The sequence below is a fragment of the Euphorbia lathyris genome, chromosome 8, assembly GCF_963576675.1.
Source record: "Euphorbia lathyris chromosome 8, ddEupLath1.1, whole genome shotgun sequence".
Classification (NCBI taxonomy): domain Eukaryota; kingdom Viridiplantae; phylum Streptophyta; class Magnoliopsida; order Malpighiales; family Euphorbiaceae; genus Euphorbia; species Euphorbia lathyris.
In genome coordinates, this window is record NC_088917.1 from 68,836,373 (window position 1) to 68,851,474 (window position 15,102).

At 32.0% G+C, this 15,102-nt stretch overlaps 1 protein-coding gene across 2 annotated transcripts; it reads right to left on the reverse strand.

Moving 5' to 3' along the window:
* Positions 1-944: 944 nt before the first annotated feature.
* Positions 945-5,065, reverse strand: LOC136203507 (protein DETOXIFICATION 7-like). Of its 2 annotated transcripts, XM_065994671.1 has the most exons (7): positions 4,876-5,065; positions 3,401-3,945; positions 2,775-2,861; positions 2,625-2,681; positions 2,304-2,542; positions 1,933-2,138; positions 945-1,184 (listed from the first exon to the last, which is right to left on the reverse strand). In XM_065994671.1, the coding sequence occupies exons 1-7, from the start codon at positions 5,047-5,049 to the stop codon at positions 1,116-1,118; spliced, it is 1,377 nt and encodes a 458-aa protein (XP_065850743.1). In that variant the 5' UTR covers positions 5,050-5,065; the 3' UTR covers positions 945-1,115. The 2 variants fall into 2 exon arrangements, with proteins under 2 accessions (XP_065850743.1, XP_065850744.1); XM_065994672.1 differs by lacking the exons at positions 2,625-2,681; positions 2,775-2,861.
* Positions 5,066-15,102: the final 10,037 nt, after the last annotated feature.

The window sequence follows — 15,102 nt, forward strand, 5'->3', positions numbered from 1 at the left end:
ATGAAGAGTTCTACCATTATTACTCTCATGAGAATCAAAGTGTTTTAATGATGAGTTTTGAAGAGGCGACTCACGTGATGCATTAGTGTGACATCATAGTGTCAAGCATGTTCAAGCAGTAGAAATGACGTTTCATTTGGAGAGAGCCCTAAAGAATTTTTTTTTTTTTTTGTAAATTTAGGTGGCCATCTGATATGGTATTAGATAAATGGGCCCAAACGCTTAAGTAATGGCCAATCCGATATTTGGACCTGATCCAAGAAGCCCATATCAAATGAGAGCACAAAGCTCACATATAAGAAATTCCCTACAGGAGTTGCCTAAATGGACACGTTGACCAATAATTGTCCCAGATTCCAAAAGCACGCTACTAATTCCTATCAAATATGGAAGCCAATGTGGGACTGCCACGTGTAAAAATACATAACCTTCTTTAGGTACATAATTACCTATAAATAACTTTGAAATTAGAGCCTCAAGTACGTCATTTTTCATACACTATTGTCTTCTACTCATGTTCTTTCAAGTTATTACGTACTTCTCAGTATACCACTGACTTAAACATAGGAGAGGGTTCACTAGACTCCTACCCTTCCCTAACTGTTTGTTGTTGTTTTAGGTCATCGAAAGCACTTGGAAGGTAACATTCAGTATAAAGGACATCACATGTGATATATATTGTTTGTGATTTTTTACTAATGCGTGATAAAATGCACATATGTACGAAGATGACAAGATTCAAGACTTATAAAACAACTTCATGAATTAGTTTTCAAATTGACCAAACTTGTCAATATTAAAGGTAAAATTGTTCTTAAATGCCAACATTGGAGATAAAATTACACTATTTCATATTTATCGCGCATATGTACGGAGATGATAAGATTCAAGATTCAGAAGACAGTTTGATGAATTATTTTTCAAATTGACCAAACTTCTCAATGTTAAAAGTAAAATTGTTATTTACTGCCAATATTAGAAATAAAACTGCACTATTTCAGACATTGATAGTAAAATTATGATATTTTATTACAATCTAGGACAACTCCTAAATTTGATAGCCTAAAGTTAAACAAGTATTCTTTCTACTTTTCTCCAATTGTATTTTTCAAGCTTCAAAGTTCAATTCCTTCCACCGTCGACTGTAATTGATGCTTCAATATTCTGTCCTTTGCCATTGTTGCCTGTGCAAATTCAGCATTCAATATTGTACCAAAAACAATTATAAATTATAAATTTATCTCTATAAAGTGAAAATTTCCTGTAGAAATGGATATGTTAAAATTTTACTTTGAACCCGCTGAACGGTGATTCAATATGGATTATGATTGCCACATTGAACTTTTTATACAATTCGCCGATAACTGAACATATATCATGTATTTTGACAAATTGTTTATAATTATATTAATAATTCCAGTAAATATTTTAGTTGAGTTTTTTTAATTAATTTACGTGTCAAACTTTTTTATTTTTAACATATGTCAAACTTAATAGTTGTTATTTTGGTAGCTTTTTTTTAGTATTTTTTTTTTAGCAACACATGAAATATTAAATCTAAGCCTCAGGATGCTTTGAATCTCCACCTTAGGATTCTAATAAGCCTAGATCTAACGGTGAATGAGCAAATTCTACTTGCTCATTAAGGTGCATGTGATCAAGACTGTTTAGACATAATTGATATTTGGAAAGTTTAAACTTAAACTAGAGATCTCGAGTTTGAGTCTTAGTGTAAACATAAAGATTTAATTAAGAGATGATCACCTAAAAGGTTCTTGACGAACCTCGAACCTAGAAAACCAATATATTCAAATTTTTTATTAGATAAGGGCAAAATTGATCTTGGTTGGATAAAATTTTATCAATTATGAAATTAAGAGTAAATGTGCATTCCTCCTAAAAAATTAATAATAAGTTGCAAAGAGGGAGAACCTGATTATTCCAATTGATGAAAAGAGTTACAAGTGCAAGAAATGCTGCTTGAAGAAGAGATCCTATAAGTGCACCCATCCAAAGTCCTTTGGCTCTAAAATGCATAAGAAAGCATAGAACAATAGAAATTGGCATTCCAACAAAATAATAAGCCCCTAAATTGATGAATGCCCCTGTCCTCTGCAACCCACATCCTCTGGTAACCCCTGTCGCCATTTAATTAACGACCATCAAATTACAGATATATATATACAGTAAAACCTCTATATAGGAATACACTTGAGACCGAGCTATTTGTATAACAAAATAGAGGTTATTATTGTATAGAGTATTATATAGAGACTTTACTGTATAGAGTAAAGATGAGTTACCAGAAAGTATTGCTTGCATGGTATCCGATATGATTGAGAGGGAAAGAAGTGGAGCTATTTGACTCACATACTTTATAACTTGTTTATCGTTGCTATATGCATATCCAAATACATTTCGAGCGCAGAACAAACTTGTGCTTACAATTGCTGCCTCCGTTAGCGAAATTCCCAGTACTACCCACACTACTGATCTAGCTGCTTTCGGATTTCCTGCTCCTAACTCATTCGATACTCGAGTACTGCACCAACCAAATCATCACCAAAATCGTTACCCATATCATATGTGAAACCACAAATCATTTCGGAGCTCTAGAAGAAAACCTCGCTGCAACGCCAACACCATATTGCACAAAGTAGTGCAGTGATGTAGTTGTCATACTGGTTCATCACATAGAGACAGAGACAGATCAAAGATAAGAAAAACGCGCAAAACGCGCATAACCAATATTTGTATAATCAAGTATGGCATACCAAATAGAAAGGACTGATGTTTCAAGCTTTGGGTCTCTAAGTTTTCCAGCCATCAATATAAGCACCTCAAAGGTCCACCATTCAAGACTACCAAAAAACACTACATTCTCAAATTCAGATATCCTTAAAACCCTTAAAAGTATATATATAAATTTACTTAACTTGCCAAGGAAAAGTTATAAAAAAAAAATCCCTTAGACACTTTGATGAGCATGAAAATTTTTGTAACAAAATATTGGTTTTCATTTTTAGTAATATTCTTATTAATGTTAAGAATTGAACTTCAGTGGCCACAATATTTGTGGCTGTCCGCTCTGGTCCAAATCCAACACCTTGGGCCTCACGGCTTTAAAACGCGTCTGCATGTATAGGATTCGCATCTTACTAATAAGCCTCAATCACTCCCTCTCCATTTCCGATGTGGGATTCAGTTCATTCCTGCCCCATCGCCATCCCTTAGGGCCGCTCCTTGCTCAGGCCTTCTTACCCCGGCCCCACCCACTCCGGACCGGGTCGTTACAATATTAAATGGGTAAAGTTCAGTGACCGGCCATGGGTGTAATTTACCCTTAATTAGAGTGTAAAAACTTACCAAACCATCCATTAATTAGTGTATAAAAACTTACCAAACCATTACAGCAGAAGGGAAAGCGAAATGCCAAAACTGGTGCAAGCTGGAGCAAACTTCTTTAAAGCAAAAACATCTAGTTTGTTGACAAGAAGGAGAATATCTCATGTATAAACCAAGCAAGAACACATTTAACCAATAAGCCAAACCAATGGAAATTGAACCTCCAATCTCTCCAAAATGGCACTTATAAATTAGAGCCCAACATAGTGGTAAATGGAAACAGAAAGTTACAGATGAAGTTACTAGAATTGGAAGTGTAAATCCTTGAGACTGGAAGTAGCGAATTAATGATTGAAGAATAGCATATCCGAATAAAGCTGGTATTAGTGCAATTGAATATCTGGAGGCCACTCTTGAAATTTGAGGGTCAAAACCAATTGAAATTAAAAGCTTGTCCATGAATATCCATAGGATTGAAATAAGGACACAGATTGAAACAAGAGATGATATGGCTGTATAAGTATAGCTTCCAATCTTTTTGTATTGCCTTGCTCCATATACTTGCCCACATAGAGTTTCTAGTGCTCCAGACAGCCCAAACTGCATTATATTTATAGGCATCAAACAACCACATGATATTTCTAATAATTTTTGGGAAGTTTTATGACTCCTTTAACTGAGGTAAGTATATAATTAAAATAAAAACATAATATGTAACGACCCGGTCCAGAGTGGGTGGCGCCGGGGTAAGAATGTCTGAGCAAGGAGTCGCCCGATGGGGGCAGGAATGAACTGAACACCACATCGGAAATGGAGAGGGGTGATTGAGGCTTATTAGTGAGATAAGAATTCAATACATGTAGACACGTTTTAAAACCGTGAGGTCCAAGGTGTTGGATTTGGACCAGAGAGGACAATATTTACAGGACAGGATGTTACATACGTCAGCATCTATTACATACGTCAGCATCTAGCATCTTCCTGAACTCAATTGATGATTTTTTCTTAATTCAGAGACGATTGATGATTTTGATAGTTTAGGATTCTAATTAACTTTTTGAAGCTTTAGTTAGGAAACCAAAACCAATTGGGTGTAATGTCAAAATAATAAGTGTAATTAAACATTGTGTTAATATTGTAATTATTTAAATGATTTACTTTGTGAAAGAAAAGAACAAATAAATTAAGAGAGAAGATATGATAGGACTTTAATGCATATTTATAGTTCGTTTTAAAAACATATCACGCACCTATAATTGGCTTTAAAAATCTATCAGTTGGCTCATTCAAGCCTCTTGAACACAAAATTATGACAGACGAGATCGCATATAGCATGTACATGTTATAGAAAGAAGCAAAGCGTATTTATTCATTAGGTATATCACCTCATATGTGAAAGATGAGGTGATGAATGATTTTTGTATGCAGTATGTCAATTATAAATATGTGATATGTTTTTAATGATAGGTTTTTAAAACTAACTATAAGTGTGTGATAGGTTATTTAAAAAGTTCAGGAAAAGAAAATTACAAGGACGGGGAAGCGAGTAGCGTTGGTAAAAGAGGCAGCCACGGAGACAGCAGAGAGGTGTAATTGTCCAAGATGGCCGGCCATCATAAGTGAAACTGCCGTCAATAAGTACTGTGACACTGAAACTATCACCATTGGAGCCGCTATCAAGCTCACTCTCTTTACCTCTTCCATTTTCTATTATTTCTCTTTTTTTTTTCAAGGAAGGAGAAGAACATTTGTCTCTCCTCTTTCAAACTTAAAATATGTACCACAGCTTTACCAAAGAAATAAATGAATTTGGACATCTGTTATACATATGTCAATGCAACGACATGCCAAATCCAATCATCAATTTCATTTTTTCTTTTTAGATTATTGTTCTTCCCACTAAATATTAATCAATATTAACTTTTCCGTGTACCATACATAAAGAAATCATTTTATCAAATAGGCTTAATATATGATTTGCTCGTCAACTTGTTCAAAAAGTTTGACTTGCCTCTTGAACTTTCAAAGTGTCGTGATAGTTCCCTTAACTTGTATAAAATGTTCAGTTAGTTCGCTAAATTTACGTAAAATGTAATCAATTGATCACTCGATTGCAAAAAAAAAAATAAATGCAGAAGATGTATTGCAAATAATAACTTCATTTTAATCTATTTTTGAATTATGTAATAACATTCTAAGATGCGTGAAGTACCTCTTCCGCATTTAACATACTTTTTATGATCAGGTTGATTACATTTTGCGCAAGTTCAGATGGCTAACTGAATATTTTATGCAAATTGAGGAGGCTATCGGGACACTTTGAAAGTTCAAATGGCCAATTAAGCTTTGTAGACAAGTTCAAGAGACAAATGATGTGTCACGTCGAGTCATCTTCCGCACGATGTGTGCCATGCCACTCGCCATGCAAATGATGGACGGAAACTACAAGGATCCAGCATGGCTCACACGCTGTGTGAGTCCATATGGCACGGCATATGGAATCTTTTTAGTTGCCTTTTCCACCAAGTTGATTCAAGGGGGGAAAATGACTGCCATCAATTAATTACCGTTTTTCCACTCTGATTATTACTATTGTGCCATTCATCTTATTTACACCCATATCCCTCTATCTATCTATCTATCTATCCCTAGGGTTTAAGAGTTGCTTGTAGCCTAGTGAGGTATTTTGGTACTTTTGCTTGAATTATTTTTTTTTAAAAAAATTTGCGCGATGCGCTTACATTATAAAGAAGAAAGAAAAATCCCCACCAGACCCGAATGTGATTCGAACCCATGACCTCCCAAGGCATAGGTAAGCTCTCAACCATTAGAAAGGGGTACATATACTTCTTTATTTTGTAATGAAACTCACTTTTATAAAATCAAATCTCTTACTGCTCTTATTTACAAACATGTCATTTTAGTTTATTGTTTAAATGTCCTGTAATTTTTATGTAAGTGCCATTTTGATATTTCATTCCTATCTTACCCCTGTCACTTTTAATTACTTGTAATCCTAGCTAGGTCATTTATGTCTTTTACAGGGAATCCTTAACTTTTAGTTATTTGTAAGAATCATTAACTTTTATCAATACAATTTTATCATCTTCTTTATAAATCTTTTATTAAGGTTTTAACCTTCAACTATGGAAGATTTCGTTATTTCTACGATTTAGTCTGAAAAACCCTGGATTCACTCCATCAAGTTTAGTTTGAAAAGAATAAAATCAAAACTAACGCGTCACGAAACCGATCCGTAACAAATGATTCTTGGTTATATTTAAAACCAGATATGGATGTAAATCTAAAAGGCTAATACATAGTATTGTAAATAAAGAGTTCAAATATCAAAGAAAAGAAATATAAAAACAGAAAGCAGACAAGAGAAGGCATATATAGAAATAATCCAGAAACTTTATTATTATATTAGAATATGATTATTACTGTGAAGGATTAACATAACATTTATCAGAGTTTTTCTGAGAAAAAAAGGATTAACATAATCAAGGAGTCTTAATCAGATTTTTTCTGAAATGAACAGCAGGAGGAGGACCCTGGCCCTGGCAAGAAAAGCCACAATTGAGATAGCATGCTTCATTTTGATTAGGAGGTTGACAATGTTCTCTTGTGCATTTTTGGAAGCAATCTTCTCCTTCTGCCTTCACTACTACTTGACCTCCTAATACAACAATTATCATTAACATTGCTATTACACCTCTAAACTCCATTTTTATGAGACTAATTCACTATTTTCAGAGTGTTTCTGCCTCTTTTTATACCACTATTTTGTCATTATGTCTTAATTAATTAGCATTCATTTTGCTGTAAATGTTATTCCTATTCAAGGATATTCAATTTTATTTACAGTTTCCTGCTTTTATGGCTTCATTCATGCATATTTATTTTTTTAAGAAAATGCATGCATATTTCTTAATTACTAGTATTTCCCTTTCTTTAACATTTTTTTTATATATACCAGCAATAATATAATAATATGTTTTAATTTCTTCCTAAGAAAATGTTTTACCATTTATTAATAACAGGGTTAAGCTATAAAAATACCCCGAACGAGCAATTTTATCTCTAACGTTTAAAATGGTACAATTTTACTCTTAACATTTAAATAGTTCAATTTAACGTTGGAAACCAAGAGCAATTTTACCCTAACGTTGATAAATTGAGTCAATTTCGGACACTATTATAAAATACAGATATTTTTATTCCTTATGCTGCACCAATTGCATAACAATCCGTTCTAAAAAAATCATGTTTTTATAATTTAATTATAGAATTGGAGATTAATATTTATAAATTCGGTGGATTTTTTGAATTTTTTTATCTAATTTGTACAAAAAAGACAGTATATTTTTTTACTTTTTTTTTCACATCCGAACATATGTTTGTGATTTGTTAGCGATAAAATGACGCATATGTAAAGTGTAGATGACAAGATTCATGACCGAGAAGACAGTTTGATGAATTATTTCTCAAATTGATCCAATTTATCAACGTTAGGGATAAAATTGCATAATTTTAGACGTTAGGGGTAAATTTCTCCTACCCCAAAACGTTATGGATATTTTTACACCTTAACCCTTAATAATAATAGGCTTGCATTCAGACATTTTAATTTGCTTTAGCCACTATACTTTGAATGAGGGAGAAAAAGGGCCATTAAAACTCCAAAAGTCCTAAATTGCCAATAAATGACCACATGCCTCAAGTTAGAAACTGAAAATAATCAGAATATAAATACGAGTTTAAGCTAGCCTTGCCTCTTGTAGAGCAGAATTTATTGGGAAGATAGACATTGAAAGAATCGGATCAATTACAATCTCGTATCATGAGTCATGATGATTCACCCATGTAGATATTGTTGGTCCCGTGTAATGTAATAGGATTAGTTCCAAGGGGGGGTTAGGAACTAATGTAACTTTTTCGCTTAATTATGCTGACTTAATTTGATTCTTTAAATAACTTCACTCAGTTTTGGTCAGCAAGGTTGGGCGTTATGTAAGACAGCTTTAGTCAGAGGCTGATTAGAACTGTTTCACTTGTGAGTTGGGAAATAACGCTTAAGGTCAGCTTCCAACTCAGCACTCTGATTACTCAGTGTCGGCTTATACAAATTATGTACTGAGTAATTTAAGCAAGCAACACATACATATATATATCAAGAGAAGGGTTAGAGATTACTCAGCAGTCTTATCCTGGCTCGGTCTCACCGCCTACGTCCAGTCCCCAGAATCCTTCCGAGTTTTTTCAATCCACTACTGAGCTCTTTAAAGGTAGAGCACAAACCGTTTACAAAGCAATTAAGTATGCAAGAGTACCGGCCTCTATTCGTCTACTCAATCCTACTGAGCGCTATAACCGAACATTCAGATTTTCTCTACCGTTGAGTACTAAAATCGAGTACTCAGCTTCACTCTCTCAACCTTTACAATTGATACAAGATTTGTTCTCTCAAACGAAGAACACTTTAGATGAATACAAATTCACTCTATACTTTTACACAGAGATTGGATTTGGGTGTAAGAACTTGCTTTTTCTATTTAGACAGCTTCTATTTTGGATTTTCACTCTTGTGAAGATTTGCTTTTCTGTCTGTGCTTTCTTGTATTTCGGCTAAGGATCCAAGTGATGAACTTGTCCTTTTATAGTAAAATCTGATGCTTCAATCATTTGAATTCGGACATATCCATTGAATTCAAACGGTCTTCTTGCGTCATTCATTGGTCAGCATACAGATTTGCAGGCCAATCCTGTCGTCTGAAATTAGCAGTTGTCAGGCTTGCCAGTTTCGTCTTCTTACGCCAGGTTTGTCATCTTGCAAAACGCCAGGTGATCCATGCGTCTCGAAAAGGTCTCTTGGCGTAATTCCGAGGCTTTTGAATTGGTGCAGACCTTTGTCGGGCTTTGTCTTCTAGTTAACGGATCATTGGTGCTGTCCTGCCGAACACTCAGCTCGACTTAATTGATGTTGCCTTCGATCTTTATCTTTATCGGATACTGAGTAACATTCTACTCAGCGTCTTCGGTCAGCTTCGTCTTCAAGCGTTTGTTCTGAAGAAGACTTTTCTTTTATGATGCTGAGTTATGTTCTACTCAGCTTCTGTGGCTCATGCTGACTTCCTTCTATCTTACTTTTTATTTCTGTTCTCATTTATTAATATACTCAACATTGAACAAACACATTAGTACAATTAAATCAAAGCACTTAAATTTAATTGTCTTAATCATGGGATTAACTTAAATAATTTTATCAAATCAAAATCATGTGGAAAGGTGTTTCAACAGATATTAATTACGAGGTGAAAACGAAGAATCCACGAACTAAAATGGATGTCAAAGACATAAAATTAAGGCCTAAACCATAGCCCCCTAAACTATATATTAAAACATAAAACATGCAATTAACTCTAATTAAAATATAAAATAAACTAAAGAAACTCTAAGGACCTACTCATTAATAGGGATAAAACATCTTTATCAATAGGAAAATAACCGAATACTTTGCATGGACCAATCATACTTATCGACTAAGAGAAATTATGAAAAGATAACCTCCGAGATACGTGGACTAATGGGGTAGGGTTGTTGATCTCCAAAAAAGTTACCTTCCTGATTCGTGCCGCTTGTAGTCAGCACACGCTAAATTGAAGTGGATATGCTTCTAATGACCCCCTTATATGTGTATTGAGTGACAACTAGGGTATATAGACCAGTATTTTTCAAAACTACCATAGAACCTTATAAATGGAAAATGATGTTATACCGTCAAAATATTTCATCTTATCTCTTAAATCTTAAAATTTCAATATTTTTGTATCTTCATCTAATAACTTAGACATCCGAGTACGGTCGTGGGATCTCGGCCTCTCCTTTGATTCCTTTTTCTATCTTACTGTAGGTATCCCAACTTTCAACCACATTCTAGGAGGTCCTAAGCTTTCCCACGTTAAGAGTAAAATTGATATTCCCCACCAACTTTATGGATTTTTTTCTTTACCCTATCTCCTTTTAGAAATAATAATATGATTTTTATTTTCTTCCTAATAAAATGTTGGGAAAACTAAAACTTTTTGGTTTTACGGATTTTCAAAATATTTTTGTGATTTAAAATTTTGCAACATGGCTTCTTGATTTCCTCCATTAATTATAAAGATGGAACTTTTTCCATTAAAAGCTCTGAATTTCCTAGAGAAATTACAGAAATTGAATAGTAATATATATATATATATATATATAATATACAACCTGCTAAAATTCAATAAAAGTAGACAACAATAGCACAAATTGTCCTCTCTCTTTTCAACCACGGTCTCTCAACAATAATAGCATAACAAGGGTTAACAAAATTTATTTCACAACTTCTCTCTTAACCATAATAGGGATAAGTTACGAATTTAGTTTTCATGTATAAAATTATACAATGTTATCAGGCGATGCAATTTCAAGTATCGTTAAAGTAAGATAAGTATTTTTCATTAAGAGAAAATGTGCAATTTCAAACCTTGTTTTGTGATTAGCCTATTGGACCTTGGAGGGTAACGAGAACTTGAAATTGCAAATGAAAAAAAAAATGTATCTTTCATTAGTGCGGCGTTTGGTAAACATTAGGCTTAAGATTATATTATGAATGCTATATTTGTTCTTCCCCAATAACCATAGAACCAAGTTTGTGTTCACAATAATATAGTTGTTATTCGGTTGTCATTGATCCAATCAAAAAATAATCAAATTTATATTTATTAAGCTTTTACATATTTGTAAAAAAAAAAAAAAAGATGAGGGTTGATGATTCTAAAATACTGAAGCCGTCTTGAACGAGGAAACTTCATACACACATGTATTTGTAAACTTTTAACCATGAAAAGGTGAGCGAAAGCATAAGATTTATTTTTATACTTCATCTCCTTGAATTGAAATAGAAAATATTGAACATATATTTAAAATGGACTTTTTCTCTTTGTTTTTACTGTTGTTATGTTATTTGTGTTGATCCTGTCCTGTCATAAAACCCATGTAATTAAAACCTCCATTTTGCTAAATCTTTTGAATATTTAGGGGTAAATTTTGAATCTTTTGAGGTAAAAGATTTGAAATTTATTGCTTACAAATCTTGAACATAAAAGTATAACTACGAAACGGAAAACGAAAACGAGACGCGGAACATTAAATAAGAAGAGTTTCGTGCAATATGTTAGAATAAGAAACATAAACTTTAATGTATTATTAGAATATGCCTATTGTGAAGGCATTACATAACAGAAAAAGAAAAGAAAAAAAGCAAACAGGATTAATTAATTTGTAATGAGAGTTTTTCTGGGAGGAAATTGGGGATTATTGGCAGCAAAAGGAGGGGTACCGCCGCAAGAAATGACACATAGGGCGAAGCATTCTTCAGTATTTCTCGGAGCTTGACAGTGTTCTTTTGTGCACTTTCCGAAGCAATTGTCATCTGCTGCCTGATTTCCAGAACTCAATAATAAAATTATCATTAACATTACTGCTACTGCAGAAATTGACTTAACACCTCTAAACTCCATTTTTAATTCTGATTTAGCTCTGAATTAATTCAGGAATTCAGATTTCTGCCTCCTTTTATACCAAAACCAGCATTTATGATTTTTTTACAAATACGTTATTGCTTTATTAGCATTGATTTTATTCCCATTGAAGTTAGGATAATATATAATGCCTTCAAAGTATCTCTTAATTATGCATTCATGTATCTCTTAATTACTATTCCTTTTCTTCTTCTGTTTTTTAACATAAATTTTGATTGTATATATTAGGTGTACCTCGTTTATACATTGTACATGTTAGAGTAAATTACACCAATGATACAGTAATTTAATTTTACCATAGTTCACACTTTGATATCTACATTACATTTTGTCTCAAAAATATACTTAAAGTAATGATTACCAGACAATTTAGTATATTTTACCGTAATTGCGAGTTTGATGAGTAAATTACACTGATGGTACCTGAACTTTACCCTCACACTTTGGTACCTAGATTTCATTTTGTCTAAAAAGTACACCTCAAGTAAAGATGACTCAACATTTTAGTACATTTTTTACTGATCAGTGATCGTTCAACGCTAGTTTGACTATTTTAAATTAAAAATTGAAACACATCATACACTCAATTAACATAAAAATATTGTAATTTTATGTTAATTGAGTGTATGGTGACAAATGTTTAGTTCTAAATGGTCAAACTCACATTACCCGGTCACTAACCGATCAAATGAACTAAAAAATTTAGTCACCTTTACTTGAGTTATGTTTTTAGGATAAAATCAAATTTAGGTACCAAAGTGTGAATTATGATAAAGTTCAGGTACCATTGGTGTAAGTAACTCATGAGACTCTTATTGACCGGTCATTAACCGGTAAAATATACTAAATTGTCCGGTCATCATTACTTCAGATATATTTTTGGGACAAAATGTAATATAGATACCAAACTATAAATAAGGTAAAGTTCAGGTACCATTGATGTAATTTATCCATACAGGTTATGTTATAGTTCGTTTTTTATTATGTGGTCTAGTAGATTACTTGTTTTTCTTTTATGGTTACATAGTATGTATAGTTCGTTTTATATTTTGAAGTTAAATTGGTTAAACGGTGATCAATACGACTAATCCGTGATCCAATTCATTTATCATATGGCTAATTGTATTGATTCATTTTATAACCAGAATCTATATAGCCTCAATCCAACTAATTTATTATATGGTTTACACGAGTGTTTATTGGGTTATGTTATGACCCATTTTGACAACCCTAAATGTGAGTTCGTGCTCTTAAAAAATTTAACAGTTACCAATGATTAAAATTTATAATCAGAGATAAATAAGAATTTAAAATCAGGATTTACTAGAAATTTTGAAGAATAATGCAATTAATTTTAGGTAAAACTCATAATTAACCCTTGAATTTTTTCTGTTTTAAAGATCAGACCATGATTATTTATTTTTCAATATTAATATTAAGCCCTTAATAGTTAAATTCCTTGTTGATCTACCATTTTTAACACCTCATGAACCACATTAAATATCGATCCTTTAAAAGAACACAAATGACATTAACTGACAGATTTCAGTTACAAATTGACATTTTAAGAATTATGTTTTAGAGTCCAGAGACACTAGTAAAATTTTAAATGAAAATATTGTGTAACATACCCTTTAAATAAACTCGTAAAAAAGCCTCTCTTTTGAGAGAGAAAAATAAATGGTCAAATATATAAATATCATAATTAAGTATAAAATTACAACTAAGTCATATCATAAAACTTAATTGTTAATATATAATTATTCTCTATATATTATGATTTTACACGATAATTTAAAAAATTTAGATTCCAATTTATAAATCATAAACCCTATAAAATATATTCTAGACTTCTAATTTATAAATTTTAATCCTTAAAATATATTAAAAGTACTGATTTTACTAGTTTGACATGATCCAAAATGATAACTTGATCTAGTTGTAAAAAGTTTTTAAAATATGAATCTCTGTGTAATTTTTCCAAAAAAAAAACTCATAAAAAACGTAGTTATTTACCATTTTGAAGTAGGGTTTCGAGAATGGGCTTTCTTGAGCCCATGTGACTATCCTGGGCCTATATGAGCCCAATATGGAATATTATAGTGTTTACAACCTTATGATTTGGAGATTTGATATACATCTATCGACCGATCATTAGTACATACTATATTATACCGTTCCTTGACTAATCTAGATCGCAGATTAGCTTTCATCCAACGGTATTTATTGAAGTCCAAAAAGCTCCTATACAATGTTAAAAAAAATTGCTCTCTCTAAGATGAAGGGACATGGATCACGAAGGATCGGCTGAATCCTCGATTTATGGAAGAATAAAAAATAAAAATACTTTTAGTATAAATCTTTAATATCAATATATAACCGTTGTTGGTAATTTCAATCCATTCAAAATTTATAATAGATTTAATATATTGTATGAAATTTATGAAAAAAAATTATCCAGCATAGTCTAAAAGAAGAAAATGAATATCTTCAAAAAAAAAAAAAGAAGAAAATGAATTTTTAACATATTTTTATTCATAATGACTCACAAAATTTAATTTTAGTTCCGCTACGGGATGTACTACTCATAGTTCCAAATCCAAATCCACATACTAATAATATTTATTTTTGAACAAGATCAGCAATTAATAATGAAATATCGAAACTTTAAGAAGAATATTAAGGTGATACTAAACAAACATCTCCTTCTTTCAAAAAAAAAAAATTGTCACTATAAATCTGAGAGGTGAGGAAATAAATCCATTATCATATAAATGTGAAAATAGTAGGAATGGAAAGGAGACTAAATATTAAATTTTTCTAAATTGGCTATTGCTTAATTAGTAGTATTGATTTTGATATTATTCCTATTCAATGATATTATTAATTAATAAAGTTTGTTTGTTTTTTGTGCATATATATATGGCAGCTACATCTGAGGTTTGGATATTTGAAAATCTAATAATAAAAGGAATAAGTTAAAGGGTTAATTTAAAAAAAAATAATAAAAATAAAATAAAAAACTATGGTCTCACGTTTCCTAGATCAGAATTTGTGGTTTTTTTTTATCCCAAAACAAACTCTAGCGTAAATAGTAGATTGTTCACATGGCAGGGGTATTTTTTGAGGAGAAATTGACATGGCAGGGTAATTTCTAATTAATTTTATTATACACTATTTTAGT